Source organism: Lonchura striata, chromosome 3 (assembly GCF_050655825.1).
Source record: "Lonchura striata isolate lonStrDom1 chromosome 3, ASM5065582v1, whole genome shotgun sequence".
NCBI lineage: Eukaryota > Metazoa > Chordata > Aves > Passeriformes > Estrildidae > Lonchura > Lonchura striata.
In genome coordinates, this window is record NC_140705.1 from 82,407,132 (window position 1) to 82,423,863 (window position 16,732).

The following is a 16,732-nucleotide window of genomic DNA, read 5'->3' on the forward strand; positions in this document are numbered from 1 at the left end:
CTCTGACTCTTAAATATGTAAACATTATCAGGAGGCTAAAGAAGTTTTATGAGAACTTTAAAACTTTCAAAAGAATTATAAAAGAAAACTTAACACTTTTAAAAATCAGGACAACACTGTGCAATTCACATTTTCTGATGGACACTTTTGAATTAGGAGGTCCAAAACAAAAGTGCAGTCCTCTAAAACAGTGATGATTTTATTTTATATGTTGCTTTTATAACATTGCAACTGTTAGTTCTCTGGTTTTAGCTGCATGCTAAAATAATTTGTTTAGGTTTCTTATGCCTTGTTACTTACCATGCTAAACAATTGCCTATTTGCTGTATTTTATTTGTACAAATTACAAAATAAAGAAATAATCTGTATGCATAAATTCTGTAATGTATGATGCATTTTAAGGAATCATATATACCTTAAGGGCTTGCCACTGGCATCTTCTTTTTATAATCTGATCACTTCCCTTTGAAGCAAAGAGGAAATCCCAGTCCACCTTTTTTAAAATTTTAACTTAACTTTGAGGTTTAATATTATTATTCTCTCACACAATTACTGAAATATAAATATATCAGACTAATTACCAGCAGTCCAACTATTACAAATTTTTGACCAAACTTACTTGCATTATCTAGGAACAAATCAAAATAAACTGGACTGCTAAACTGTTCCCAGAAGCAATTACCCATATTTTCCTACAACAATTTCTCAAACTACCTTGATATGATTTTGACTAATTAGCATTTGTCAAACACCCTTTTGCTATTTTTTGCAGGTTGCTGATCTCAGCTCCATGTGTTTGGTATTTTTATTCCAATCTAGACATTTTTAGTACATATTCTAATCAAGTCCTATGACAATTTTATCATTACTATAATTATTTGATATAATACATATCCTATCTCTAAATTGGACATTTTCCCAGTTACTAATACTTAGAATAGAAATTATCTCATAAAAACAGTTCTTTGAAAATGTTTTCTTACTTCCTTGCTGACATCCAACTACTAATGATTGCATCAGTACAGCTGTTGGAAGTGAATTTATCCCTAACTCACATTCCAGTTGTTTGATTAAGGAGGATTTGCTAGCATACTGTGTATTTGCTCATGGGTAAATTATGGTCCTTCACTTCCTTATAACCCTGACCCAGAAGATGTGAGTTAACAGCAAAGCATACCACATTATTTGAATACTGTGCAACAATTTTTGCAAGTAAAAGGATACATTCCTCCTCTTGAAAATAGGTCTCAGCTATCTGCAAAAGTGGAAAAAAAATTAAGAATCTATAATTTTCATGACAGTGGTAAGGATGTGATATAAACTTTTTATCATAGCTTTAAAATTCTGGTTTGCAGCTTCCTATTTTGTTGGGGTAAAATATGAATGTTCTGACAAAATACATGTATTCCTATTCTAGGAAAAAGGTTTTGAAAGAACATCAAAGACCATAGAAATATTAAGTCCTCTCACACAAAACTGATTTGATTTTGTGTAATTTACAGAATTACACAAACCAGAAAACCTTAGTAAGGTATTATTCTCCTACAACTATAAAAATTATTTCAGAAACACTTTTAGTTATCTTAATAGAAAGCTTAAAATGACTTACAACAGAAGTACTATTTTTATTGATACCAGTTCAAAAGTTTGAATTCTGTGCCTGGCCAATGTTTCCTTATGTTTGATCAAATTAAGATCATTGCTGTGCTCTCCTGAGCAATACATTGCAATGTGTTAAAATAGAAATGGGAGTTTCCTGACTGATGAGAAAAGAACAGTCTTTTGTCTCCCTGTAGACAAAAAATACTTGAGAATTCCAACAATAACTTATTTGTGCTTGTTACAAAACTGTGCAGGCTTTCCTAAAAAGCTGAGGAATACTAACATCATTGTTTGTAAATGCGATGAAATACAAAAGATATAAACCTCAGAAGTATTCTAAGGAGCTCTACACTACCAGTGACCTTTACAAGCAGCAACTAATCAGTTCTTGGGGACAGCAAATTTTGGCAGTGTTCCTGTTTGCCATGCATGGTGAAGCAAGGGCAGAGCTTGCAAAATGTGTCCAGGACTGCAGGCACAGTGATACCACAACATTCAGGCTGAGGCATCTCATAGATGATGCCCCAATGACTTCTGTGGGAGCACTCAAAAATTCAGTCTCAAGATCTTTGGGACATATCAGTTTAAGTAGTTATAATATAGAGGGCTTAAATAAACACTTTTCTTAGCAATTATCTTCAGACTTCTACAAAAGACAGCAATTTGATAGAGGAGTCTAGATTACAAATTGTACTCCCTGGCTCTCAGCCTTACTGCTAACCACTAGACCATTCTGAGCCCAGTACCTCTGAAAGAGAATGGCTAAGTGACTTTTAATGTTTTTTATCTACACATTTTGTCTGCTGTCCACAATAGCCTCCTAAATATTTTTGGAGCTGTCAAAGCTCTACCTAAGTTTTATATAAAAATACCTCTCAGATTCTGTAACAAGTTGTAAACAAATCACATTATTCCCATTCAAGACAGGAAAAAAAATTACATCCTATTTTAATTAGAAGTTGACTCTTAGAACAACCCCTATTATCCAAGAGTCTTTAAATATTCAATACAAGCTTCCCACAAACACCATGGAGGTTAATACTCCAGAACAGCCAACACAGCTCTTGATTTTACATTGGAATTTGCCAGATAGAATAAAAAAAGGATGTTGTAGAAGAGTATTTGATAGACCTGGTTTAATGTTACTGTCAGGCTGTATTAGCAATCTGAAAAAGAAAAAAAACAAAACCTGAAGCTGACAGGTTAATTCACTAAAAAGGGAAAAAATTTCTTAATAGACTCCCTGTACAGGAATGCTAAACTTAAAATCCTCCCCTCTCCCATCCTCTATTAAAAAACCAGGTTATGAGCCTTGTAAGTTCCATCAGCTTTCTTTCAAATGCTCCATTCAAAATCTTGATAATTTTTAGGAAGAAAAAAGACAGTGTTTAAATACATATTTCAATCTGAATATGCAGATTTTGTTCTCAGCTCTGTCACAGATCCTGTACGACTTTCAAAAGGTTAATCCCCTTAGTGTTTGGCTTCCTCATCTAAAAAGCAACACATTTCACCTCCATCATGTGCAATTGATCCCCTTGATGTTTATAAAGCATTTAAAGTTTTTGCTGTATCTTGTTTTCCAAAAATGACCCTTGTACTGACTCATGAAAAACTACCAAATTTGATGAGGCTAAAAGCAAAAATTGTTAACCCTAAAGCTAAGCTTCTGATAAGTTAAGGAACAGTATCAAATATCTTCACACAAGCATGGATTAAAAAAAAAATTAAAAATACTATGTCAAATGTAGATTATCTATAATGTGCAATCCTAAAGAGAAACCTTTCTCCCATATAATTGCTTTTTTTGTATTAAAGAAGAAGAATGCAGGAATGTCATTGCAATTCAAAAATTAAAAATATCTTCCAAAATAAAGACAATGCAGCTAAGTCAAATCAGACATGTATAGTATCTACATATCTCCCATATTAGACATCACAGCCAAGCAAAAGGTCTTCTAGTCTACTGTCAGTCTGACACAACTAAATAACAACTGTACATTAATACGGCATCAAGTTCTATCCACATATTCATTCTGCATCATAACCTCCAGAAAAAAACAAGCAACATACTGGCCAGTTTCTAAGAAAGACTGCTTTTCAAACCACAGTTTTCCCTTTGATCTTGCAGGTGTGGCAACTATGCTAATATAAAGATATACACTAAGAAAATCTTAAATCTTAATATTCATGCATAAAATTTATGCTAGAAAGATGTCTGCAGCAGTAAAAACAATTCCAGACTTAAATTTTTATTCAGGTATTGGCTGTTCTGTAATTATACCAGTATCTTACAAACCTTACTCAAGGCAGATAAAAGAGTGATTTTTGCTAAATCTTCCTGCCAAACTAATTTCACCATTTGGGGAGTTAGAAACTCACCCTTAAAGAGTTTCCTTTAACTACAGAATTTACTTACAAGGCAATTTATAATTTAAGAAATATTAGAAGATCTTATAAGAGATATTTGCCTCGACCATCTGTTATGTATTGAAGCATCCTGTCTAGATATGAGTATTGGTATCAATTGCATTTATGCATATTTTTCCTAATGAACAAAGGTCTCAAATAAAAGTAAAATTGGGTGCAGCACCGCAAAATCCTAGAAAGTACCTGATGAAGACACAGGGGCAGTATCTTTGAATCCATCTGCTCAACCTCTTCACGGAGCAAAGAGAAAAGAGACTGCAATGTTTGTTTTTGGTTTTTTGGATCAAAGTTTTCCTTTGCTTCAACAGCACTTTCAGCCTGCACAAAATCTGTATCTGTATGAAGAGCATTTTCATCCTGGATCATTGTGGTTCCCACTGTAGAAATGCCTTTAAAAAGGACAAGTACTTAGGTTAGGATTAAGAAGAAAATACATCAAGCTGCTTTTTTAGGAAATTTCATTATGAACAGAATATGTCAAATAACATCACTGCTACACTAAATACTGGCCTTGTCAAAATTAATTGTGACAGGTCTGTCTCACTGTCAGCTCACCTACCCAAGAGAACACAGTAACATACATCAGATATATCTGTACACTTCTAAATGGGACCCTGCTTTCATTTATGGGAAAAAAAAAATCAGAACACTTAGAAAGTGTTATACAGAGTTATTAATAAGAGATCAGGATGACCTAAAAGGGCTTAGAATGCAGTTTTGCACAAAAAGGGCAAATAGCAGGTAGGTGAGGGCAGTATGGCTGAGGTTTTCAGTTTGTCTCTTTGCTCCAGCCACGGAGCTTGGACAAGGAGGTGTCCTGGGGATGGACACACACAAGGGAAACAGGACAATTCAATGGGTTCCTGTTTTTTAGATGATAACACAGTGGCTCCTCACAGTGACAGCAGGATCTTAAAGAACAGAAAGAAGCAGATGATGCTAATGTGGGATTCTGTTGTAGGAGAGAGATGTCTATGGGGAGTTTCCTATTGAGTGAAAAGGAAGACCCCCCCCCCCCCCTCCATAGCTGGATAATTTCTTTGAGTGTCCAGGGAAAGAGTCAGTAGTGCTAATCTATGTTGGTAACAATGACACAAGGATGTGTAAACTGAATTTAGATCCCAGAACTACTTGCTAGACGGAAAACTAGATTCTCCATGGTACATTTCCTGGCAGTTCACTGTTGTCTGTCTCCAGTTTTATAGAAGTTGTGAAAAATGCATATTTTATCAGGGGCTTTTCGCAAATGTTACAATGAATATTATATGTGTAATGTTAGAAATTTATGCTGTATTAATTCTCTTACGTATCGTGTTAAGTGTAGTTTTAGGTTCCAACATAATGTTAAAATAGAGACTATGTATGTGGGGAAGTTTTTTTTTTTTTTTTAGGAATGAGATACTTGCTTTGAGGAACACCTAAATCTTCCACAGGAGAGGAATATATGGCTTCTTATCAGAAGAAGCTAATTTCTTCAGGCCTTGCTCAGATTCCAAGACACCAGGGGATTAAAGGAAACAGTTGACATACAGCAGACAGTGTTTCTTATTTAGAATAGAATGTATGCATAGCCATAAAGGATGTATGAATATGCAACAAGTGTATTGGTTTAAGGGTGATTCCTTTGTTCACAAGGCATGCTTTTCGTGACTTAGTGTCCGAGAGCATCCAGACGTCCGGAAGTCTTTGCTTTTTATTGTCTTGTAATTGTCCTAACTCTAAACTTTATTACTCTAATTGTATTACTATTTTTATAACCATTTTATTATTATTAAACTTTTAAAATTTTAAAAACCAAGTGATTGGCATTTTTCACAAAGTCAAAAAAAGTCAGGCATTCAAGTGGAGATACGAAAAATAATGTAAAGCATAACCGTACAAGAATATTACAGGAAAAAAACAACTTGCTGGATGCAAATTCCTCATTTTATTGTTAGAAATGCAAAACTTTATTTTTGATCATGAATAGTTATGAGAAAATGTTAAATGAGATTAACGAAGAAGTGGAGGGTAGTGGTAGTGACAGCAGCAGTGGGAGAAATCAACTACCCATATACTGACTTGATCAGTCTCTCACAAAGATCAGAGAGCAATAAATTACAGCTTTCCATAAAACACAGCGCAACCAGAAAACTACAGCTGATTCCAACTTTTAATAAACTCATTTTTATTTCTCCATAAAACATTGAATTTCACACACTTGCATAAGACAGAACTTTAAAAAATTCCCACAATTGTTTAAATCAATTTAGGGAATTTGGCCACAGAAATGTGCAGAATAAACTTTTAATAAACTCAGATTAGAATGAGTATTGGTCCCCAACTACACCCATTTTCTGAAATCATGTTATCATTTGAAAGGTGGGCAGCTGAGGCACTGTTTCAAGTATCCTTGTGTCCTCAGTGTGGACACTTCTGTTTCAGACTCCTCCGTTTTCATCACCTCTGAAACCCAATAATGATGATTCAGGTTTAAGATTTAGGACCTAAGAAAGGTATTAGCTTGTCCATGCAACACTCCACCATTGATTATTTTAAACTCTTTATTTAGTAAACTGTCCAGTTTAGGACTACTAATAATCTCTGTGGGTGGCTATTTTCACAGGGTTTACTGCCAGAAAAAATATGGGTGTAACTTAACATTGCTTTTTCAAAATTAATGCACATGTCTGATCTTCCGGTATTTATTTGGGTTTCCTGAGGGCCAAAAGCAACAAGAGACACAACCGGATGCAAGATACAAACCAGGAAATACTTCTAGAGATGGAATTAAGGCTGTATTTAAAAATACAGCTTCCTGTTTAGCACATTCTCATTAAACCAGAAAAGAGGGTCCTGGTGTTCTTGCAAACCATTTCTCTCAGAAAAACAAAGCAACAAAAAGTCACTTCAAGCTGCACTTTTTTAAGCAGTTAATAATCACCTGTCATATCAAAATATGAACATTGACTGCAACACGTTCAATAGCAACTCTCATGAAGAACCTTAATTTTAATGTTTTCATGTTGCTAACACAGTTCATAAACTGCATTATTATTTGTATGGTTGAGTTGTAACTCTGAATCAAATCCTGCCCTCAAATTTCTTCCCTGATTTTGAAAGTGAGGCCTTATAGTTATGTGCATTAATTCTAACTTATCTGATTTTCAACACAAGACAATATTTGTGCATTAGTAGCATTACAACACAGCACTTTTACTATAACACTTAGTAATGCTATTTCACCATAAAGATGTGATGGGCCAGAATCTCTATTTTTTCCCTCATTCTTGAAAACAGCACTCTACTTTTTCCAGGAATCAATCACTCTTACTGTCCAAAGCAGATGGATTTTTTTTTTCCACTAGATACAGGTGTAATACATATATTTCTGAATTTTTTAATAAGGATTAAAATTTTTCACTTTATAAAGAACTGATATTTACTCCACCCCAGCATGGAACCAAAGCCTTTATGAAAATGTGCAAAATCCACAGAAGGCATCAGGGGCCAGAGCACTCAGCAGGTCCATGCCAAAGAGCCAGGCTCAAGTTTTTGCTCTGCCAGACTCCCAAATGTTTCAACTGATCCCTTCTACACCCAGATGGGTGTGCTAATGTTTCCTAAAATATGAAGAGAGCAAACTTTCTCTCAATTTCCCAAACAGCTCACAGAAGCAGCCCCAAGTTTTCCTGAAAAAGATCAAATGTTGACACACTTTTTGAATAAAGCCCCACATTTTTTCAGTATGTCTCAGGTTTTCTCTTTTTCAGTCCTGCAAGTACATGAAATTAAGATACTCTTTGTTATCTGCCTGAGGATGAATCCAAGGTGCAAGTACGAGTGATTTGCTATCAAAATAAAATGATGGATGTTGCCCTCTGCTTTTTATATTAATCTGAATTTTCATATTCAGTAGCACTAGCTTAAGTCACCAGTGACAGAAGTTTCTAGTACAGAAAATATATGGCAATCTCTTTTTTTAAGCATTCTTTGGTACCCAATACAGAAAGCTGTTTCAGACTGATTCATTCAAGAACTACTGAGGAAATAAGAAAAAAGACCAGCAAGTATTTAAAAACTATTCATTTTTAAAATAAGAGATTTTGAGATAGATGTGTTGGTGGTAAAGATATAACTTCAAATGAGCAAGCTCAAAACCTTGTTTCGTTTGGTACAGAACCCTAAATTAAATAACATTTCTTGAATTTTCGTGTAATTTGACTATCTTATATTCATATATTTTATTTCCTCCAATACCAATTCCATTCCAAAAACCTTCTTCCTTCCTCCACTTTCAAGCTGCTATAAGAAATAAGTGGGATAATTTACAGAAAAAGCATATGTTGCAGAATTTAACTTGGGGAAAAAAAATTGAGTGCAGGTTACCATGTTATACGATGTAAGGAATCATATAATGATTTGACAATATTCAGTTATGCCAGGACTGACCTTTTCAAAAAGATGAACTTATTTTCAGAGAATAAGGATAATCTGAAGTCCATATTTACAAAAATATATCAGAATAGATTAAACTATTAGAATTAAACTATTAAACTATAGAATCACTATATCTACCACACTAAAGTTAGTACAACTCTTTACAAGGAATAACATTATGAATAATCACCAAAGTTTAAATTCTTCAGTTAAAATGTACATGTGTTCTTTGGTCATCAATCCTCCCTAACCAGATACCATCATAGTACATTCAAAACTATGATGAGTATACAAAAAGAGTATGAGAAAAAATTGGGATCTAGGAGCTATAGACTTGTCCATCCCCTCTCAATTTCCCACAGCATCAAGAGGGCTAAAAGGAGATGCTTCTTCAAACAACAAATAGATTAAATCCTGGAACTGCTTACTTCAGGATACTGAAATGGATGCAAAAAGCAACTGTAAGTCAGGTGACAAATTCACTCTAAAGTATTACAGTCTATCAATTTCCACTTGGGGAAGTCCTGAGATTGCTGCAGATGGAGAGCAGAACTTGCGTTTGCCTTGTACTCTCACCTACAAATCCTCTGTTGGCCTCTGACAGGAAGAATATTGAACCAGAAGACAGTTAAACTTGCATTCCAGTCTACTGATAGGAGAAGCTACAATAATTTTAGCTTCAACAGATCCCAAGGATATACAGACAGATAATAATCCAACTTACAACTGTTTATTCTTCACGAACAACTATTTAGAGAGTTTCAGCCATATTGAAAGTGCGAGTACTTGCTCTTTCTTCTAAAGTAAAAACATGTTTGGAGCCGAAGATTGCCTTCTGTAATGATCACCAATATTCTGCTGAGCAAGTCACAAGTAAACAAAAATGACTAAAATGTAATTTTCCACATAAATTGCTTTAGTCACTAGCAAGAAGAGGAATATGAACAATGTGCTTTTGAAGTCAAATTTCATCTTTTCTAGAATAGCAACATTTAACAGCAATCATAACAGGTGTGCTTATGGGGAAAAAGATTCATAAATCTCTTTCTTAGTTATGAGTCAAAGTAACTTATCCATGATTTCTCAACAGTTTAAAATAATTTTTTATAAAATTCACAACAATACATGCCATGCAAGTATTTAGTTTGATATTCCAGCTTGCTTGTGGGTACTCTGCTATCACCCACTCAGGAATCTTCCACTCTAGCTTGATTACTCTCTCCTTATCTCTGAGTTGGTATAAAGAGAAGAATGCAAGTTTGGACCTTTATGTAGAGGATGTAGTGAGATATTCAGGAATAATTTAAAATAGCTGGTACTGGAAATTAAATGGAAAATCACCACTAAAATAAAGACATTTGCATCATCAAGAAATTGTGACACAGTCAACTGCATTTTGTGAAAACAGAAGAAACATTACATGAGAGTTATAGAAAAAAATTACTAAATGTATATTAGCCCATAATATTAGCCCATAAACAATGGGAGATATAATGTAATTTTGTATTTTGATCTTCCTCTCTAACAATCAAGGTTCTTTACTAATAAAGTAACAAGAGTTTATTCTAAAGAATTCAACAAAACTAAAGAGTTTTGCAGACAGGATGTTTTCTTGTGTTGTCTTCTACATTGCCAGACTAGTCCATGGAATGTTCTGTATTTTCAGGATTCTGATTTTTGTCTTAAATTGTCAATCAACTGTGGACAGCTCATTTTACTGTATTTCTGTACCAGTTAATTCAACAAGAATACAAAATAATGGAGAAAGAATATGAGCCAAGTTTAACTTCCAGTGTTTACATGAGTTTTTTCCTCTTCTTCCTCTTCTTGTGCTTTACATACCTATGTCAACTCTTCATCAACTTGTTTTTTGTTAGTCCTATGATACAGATGACTGGTTCTCAATTACTTCTGCCAATCTAATTTTAATTATTGTATTATGTTATTAAAACTTAAATCTACAGGTGAAATATATCTGCTTATTAAGTGCTGAAGAAAGTTATTCAGAAAACATTCTCCCTGTAATGAGAGATTTCAGAAAACTCTTATCTGTACCAGAAAATATAATTTTTCTTTTCAGATTTTGTCTATTTGTACAAGATATGGCATGCAAGGCTTCCCTCTTTTCCTGTTTTTACCTATTCTATTATCCCTTAAAATAATAACCAGTTTTCCAATTAGGTCACGAAAATACTTGCCATTTAAGAGGAAAGTTATATTTTAAAATAATTTAGTTTAAAATGCATGGAGAAAAGCACAGATGAATCAGCTCTTTCAAAGAAACCTGTGCATGAAACATACTGATTTTAATTAATATATACAGCACTATGACACATAAGCTTTAGAATGTATGCAAAAACCTAATATAACACATTCTGTTACACTAAATCCTACTCCTTCAAAAAGGGAAGAAGGATTTCAAATAAGAATATGCAATAAACATTACATTTTCCTTATCCAATTCACATCCAAAATATCTAAAGAAAAAGTAACATCAAAAATTGGTAGGAACATATTTTTAAACAGTTTGTTACCCAAAACAAACAACCTTGGCCTATCTGGTAAGCTTTGAAAAATGTAAGTAAATTTTACAACAACTGGGCAAGATCAAGATATTTGGTACTCAGAACAAGATTTCAAATGTTGATATGGGATCAAGGCACCAAAATGTTGCACTTGACCATGATACTCAAATGAGCAAAACTGTAATGCCAGAATTTCTGTCCATTCTGATTTGGACGCCAGCCCAGTTTCCATACTGACACTGAGTACCTCCCTCTACTTCTGTTTACTTGATGTGTTACATTTGCTACATAGCCACTGTTTAAAATACAGAAGGTGAAAACATGTAGTTTGATTGAAGACTAATAGCAGTTCTGGAAAGAAAAACAGTAAAACAAACCAAAACCCACCAAGCCTTTAGTGAAATGCTAAAAGTAATTAGTACAACACCTAAAATATATTTCTTATCAGCTCACAGATTTAAACTACAGTGTTACTTCTGAAATAAACAGAACAAAAATATTTTAAATTAAGTACCTTTAGATTTTTTATTGGAGTTTCTTTTGCTTCTTGGACTTCTTTTTCCACCTGGCTGTTTTTCTGTAATAGGCTTTTCCTCCAGCTGAGGGTCCATATGGACATTTACAGATCTTCTCTCAGTCTCACTTTCTTTACAGCTTGGGATCCAGTCTCCACTGTCCATATTTTCATTATTATTGATGTTATCCTGTTCACCTTTATCCTGTCGTCCCATAGCAGTGTTACTACTGATCAGAACTTCATTCCCATCACTATCAAGTTGATTTTCATTTTCATCAGCTGAAGGAATCAAACGAGATGCCAAACTTTCTACCCTATAGTTAGCAGGAAGACTGTCCTTTGAGTCTATTTGCAGATCATTTGGTGGAAAGTCTCTGTCATCCATTAGAGCGTTACTTGTTGAACCACTTAATCTCCCTCCAGATATTTTTTGACCTGAAATATAAAATGGAATGAAGCATTTACAATATGTATAGCATAACAGATAAATTATGTCAGCCAGTGCCAGCCACTAAAGACTCACATCAGCCAAGTGATACACCTTAAAAGTATGGGGAATTTCTTTCATTCACTGACCTACTTAAAGTCTTAGCACGGGGGATATTTACATACAAAAAACCCTATGAAGTTATATTTTTATCCAATTATAATTGGATAAATTATAGCTACCTGAGCAAAAGCACAGCTGTTCTTTACAACAGTGCTTCTGTTGTTACAGCTGAGGTAATGAGAAAAACAAAAAGATAAACAGACGCTACCTCACATCTCCCTTCCCCCCAACCCTTTAAATCTATGGCTAAAACAAAAGCATTCTTGTCAAATAAGATCACAGTTTGCCTGAAATAAAAATAATAAAAATAAACCTGGGAGGAATAAAAGTAAACAACTTTTAATTCTATCAGTGATGGTATCAGATCAAACTTGCAGGTAGATTAACTGTGTTATCAGAGTTAGATGGAAGTAGAACTTGTTTATTGCCTCAATTGTTACATTATTTTCAAGAAAACATTCAACATGTGTTCAGTATACACAGAAGCAGATGGTTTGTTGATAAAAAACCAAAACCCCCACCTACTCTCAGCAGGAGTCAATTTTCCCTATTTGTGAAGGTGCAACTCCAATCAATGCCGCAATTGGACACATTCATGATAACAAAGAAAGAGTAACTTACCAGAAGACCTACATGTTACAGGACCACTGTTGTATCAGTTCCTATCTTTAGCCTTTAGAAGCAGGGCAATACTGCTCTTTAATTTAGCAACCATATACCCGAAATACAGCTCCATTTTGTCCATCTGACTAGATTTAGCTCACGTTTTTAACAGTGAAGCCAAGAAACAGCAAGCACTCTTGTATTATAGAAGAGCTTACAGCAGCTTCCTATACTTTCCCTTAAATGAAAGTACATTTTAGGATACCTGTTTTCTCCAGGCTTTCTTAACTCTTTGTATACACAAGTTGAGTAAACAAAACACACACTTGGGAAGTTTGCAAGATAGTCTTTCATTTTACTTGCTAGAAGAATTAAAGTTGTGAGAAAATGGAAAAAAAATTGGAAGAATAAGCAGGCTTTCCTTCATACATAGAAACATATTTCTGACAAAGATTACTAAAGAGATTTTACCCAAATCATTCCTTCATAAACTTCATAGTTGCTAAAAAGACGGAGGAAAAAAAAGAAAAGAAAAGAAAAAGAAAACATCACTCCTATCTTAGGCACAAGAAAAAGGATTTAGGGGGCTATAGGCTGCTCTGCCTCACCTCAGTCCTCAGAAGATATTAACAGCAAGTTGAGGCATTTTCAAACATCTGAAGGATAAGGTGGTCATCAAGTGCAGTCAACATGGACTTATGATGGATAAGTTGTGGTTCTACAAAACTAGCTGACTTGCTTAGCAGAATTAGGGGGAATAAAGGATGCGATTTACTGTGCCTGGCTTTTGACACTGTCTCCAACAACGTGCTCACAGACAACCACACAAAGTACAGGCCTGGTTAAATAGATGGTGAGGAGTTCCACAGAAGCATATAGAGGGCAACAAGCCACCACCAACTGGGCAACACAAAAGCAAAAGCCAGCACCACCCAGGGCAACTCCATCTCTGCTTCCAACCTGAAGAACTGGCTAACCACTTCCAGCCATACCAGTCTAACAAAAATTACTGCCTACCCTAAAACATAAGCAGCAGCAAGGAAGGTTAGACTGGACATCAGGAAGTATTTCTTTACTAAGGGTGTGGTCAAACACTGCAACAGGCTTCCTAGAGAGGTGGCCAATGTCCCAAGCCTGTCCAAGAGGCATTTGGACAATGCTCTTTGCAACACACTTGGTCAGCCCTGAGTTGCTCAGGACAAGGTACTAACTATAGGTCCCTTCTGATGGAAATATTCTATCTTGGTATAGAAGAATTATGCATTGTACATAGAGATGAAAGTTGTGTTTTCCTTTGGCAGCCACATTATATGATAATTGATTTTCCTTGAGCACCAGAAAGACACACTCACTAGAAGGATGCTCCTTAATCAAACCATTTTCTCTCTAAGAGAGTTAAACACAAAATTAAAGGTTAATAGGAGGACAGAACTTCAATCAGAGCAGAAAGAATCAGAACTAGATATTATTAGACACTCATACTACAGTTAGGTTGATTTATTGGTACCTGTTCTAAAGCACTAAAAAAATAATCCCAAACACAGTATTATATTTGAAAAGTTCACTTTTTAGTCTTCATGCCACATGAAATAATAACTACTGCTGCTTTCCCCAGCTCATAGATCAAATAGTGCATCAAAAGAGGTTGAAGTAAATTGCCCAAACCCAATGATAATAATAGTAATAATAAAAAAATCAGAATGTCCTACCATCACTGTCTTGCTTCCACCTATAGAAAACAGTTTATTTTTCCAACAGACAGCAAAGGGGAAGAGAAATACAAATGCATTTGAACGAGGTGTTTCCTACTTAATTGTGAAAAACGAGAAAAGATGCTTTTGACAAGTGATATTTGCTGTAGATGAAGCTAACATTCTGATGGAAAATGTTAACTCACTTCCTTTGAACATATGGCTAAAATGACAGCTGAGAAGCTGGAAAGCAGAACATTTCTTGGTTTATTGCTTAAAACTCAGTATTTCTCCAAATAGAAGTAGCCCTGAAAATCTATTAATTTCTACAATCCTTAAGGCTCCTTAGAGGATGAAAACCCAAAAAGAGCTAGTTCAAGGAATTTAGAACACTCCTGCCCTTGATCTTTTACAAGTATTTCCCCTCCCACTCAGATGAAATTTTTTACCTTCTTGATTTCAATGCTGCTATTTGCAATTCCTTTTGAGTCTACCAAGGCACTAGGCAGGTATCAAAGTCAATCTAAATCCTGTGAGAATTAACTTTAGCTCTGTCTAAAAACAAAAGTAGAAACACTTATTTATAAACAAAAATGAAATTAAAATCTCTTTAGATTTAAACGCTATTTAGAAGACCATTCACATGGGTTCCTGTATTTACTGAATTTATTTCACTGAAATGAATTGCAAAACAAACAACATGTTAAGAAGAAAATGTTTGTTTCTTGATAGGACCATCTTTCCTCCCTTCACTGGTTGCCCAAAACTGAAATAATAGCTAACACTGAGTAGAACTGTGCTGACCTTTGTTAAAAGGTACTGATGAATAAAAGTGCTTCAGTTGCCACACAGATTCACACAATTGGCACATATAATCATGGTGATTATAGCACAAATGAAAAATAAAATGGAAAATATTTGTCAAGTGGCAAAAAAACTAAGTCTGTATTGAAGAAATTACTTGTATGTTTGTTTACTTTAGGACAAACAGTATGTATATTATATTAAACGGCCCTCGCTTGCAATTTAGGTCAGCTCCAGTTTTAAAAGGCCCATACTCATTAGTGTTCCCTTTCATGTACTTCATACAACTTAATATAATTTTGACAACTTTTTCACTTGCTCGCTTTTTTCCATCCATCTTTACTATGGAAATATAACCTTAAATATAGCTGTTTGGGGAAAAAAAAAAAAAAAAGAAGGTAGTAAGAAGTGAGATAATTCCTGACCTGGCGTGGATAAAATTTGAAGAGGGCATTAGAAACAAAGCAGAACAAAACTACAAACACCACCAGGCCCCTTAAACTTAAACTTCCATACTAACTCAGCTCCTTTATCCTGAATAGCTGGTAGGCTCTGTGAATGTTTACTGAAGGTACAGTGTAGTATTTCATTTACTGATCTTGGATGTATCTTACAGAACAATCCAGATCATAACATTGTTTTTTCTAACATTCAAAAGTTTACATCAAACTGTTTTTTTAATTCCATTTGATTGGTTTCATATAGCTTTGTCAAAGACACTATTTTCCCTCTCTCATTCTCATGCCATTTAATTTTCCTGTGTTAATTAAAGAGATTTAAATATTTTAATTCTTTGAAAGTCAGCTTCCCCACTATATCACAAATGCTGCTCTATTCAAAATGAATGGTCATTTCAAATTGGTTCCCAGTGGTGCTTCTATGCAATATTTTCATTAACTTTGATGATAAACCACGATAGCAGCATATAGTCTGCAGCTAGAAGCAGTTATAAGCATTTTTGAGGATTTAATTCAAAATTAATTGTAGCAATAAGTGCTCCAAAAGGAATGACATAAAATTCACTAACACAAACAGAATATCCCTAAACTCCTGGAATAAATACACACATCTATCCGAAATAGGGATTAACCAGTCATTTTGTTATTATGAAAAGCATCTCAAAGAGAAACTGGACTGAAAACTGACCATGAGTCCAAGCTTTCTTTTTCTCCTGAGATATAATACAGCAAGTGTTACATGCGCAAGAGAATTCATTATGTTCTACCAGGCACTTATCAATTACAACCATGGGGACTGTTCTGTGCACCGTACACACAGAACAAGATGTACACAAGAGAACCTGGATCCCAGCAAAAGAAGAGTTTTAGAAAGGAAAGGTCAGCACTACATCTGGCAATAGCAATTCAGTCTAAACAAGGTCACTGTGTAAACAACAAACAGGCTGTCTGGAGATGTTGTGGAATCCCCATCATTATAAAGAAGAAATCCAGCAAGTCTCAGGTTTAAGCACAGGTAAAAAATAGGCACTAACTATTATTAAAGTAATTTGGTTTTCTATATTCTTGCAGGGGTTTTAGTATCTTCTCCCACACATACTTTTTTACTTAAATACAAGCAACTTTTCAAGTCC

The 16,732-nt window shown here is 34.6% G+C and overlaps 1 protein-coding gene across 3 annotated transcripts in view; it reads right to left on the bottom strand.

Annotated features, from left to right (window-relative positions):
* The window catches only part of CNST (consortin, connexin sorting protein), a 57,261-nt gene that overhangs the window by 31,568 nt on the left and 8,961 nt on the right, over positions 1-16,732 (bottom strand). For all 3 annotated transcript variants that reach the window (XM_085576942.1, XM_085576941.1, XM_021550460.3), the window contains 3 exons: positions 11,491-11,928; positions 4,216-4,421; positions 1,225-1,255 (listed from right to left, as the gene is read on the bottom strand). In XM_085576942.1, coding sequence (XP_085433068.1) covers positions 1,225-1,255; positions 4,216-4,421; positions 11,491-11,878 — 625 coding nt within the window. In that variant the 5' untranslated portion in view covers positions 11,879-11,928. The remainder of the gene's footprint in view (positions 1-1,224; positions 1,256-4,215; positions 4,422-11,490; positions 11,929-16,732) is intronic.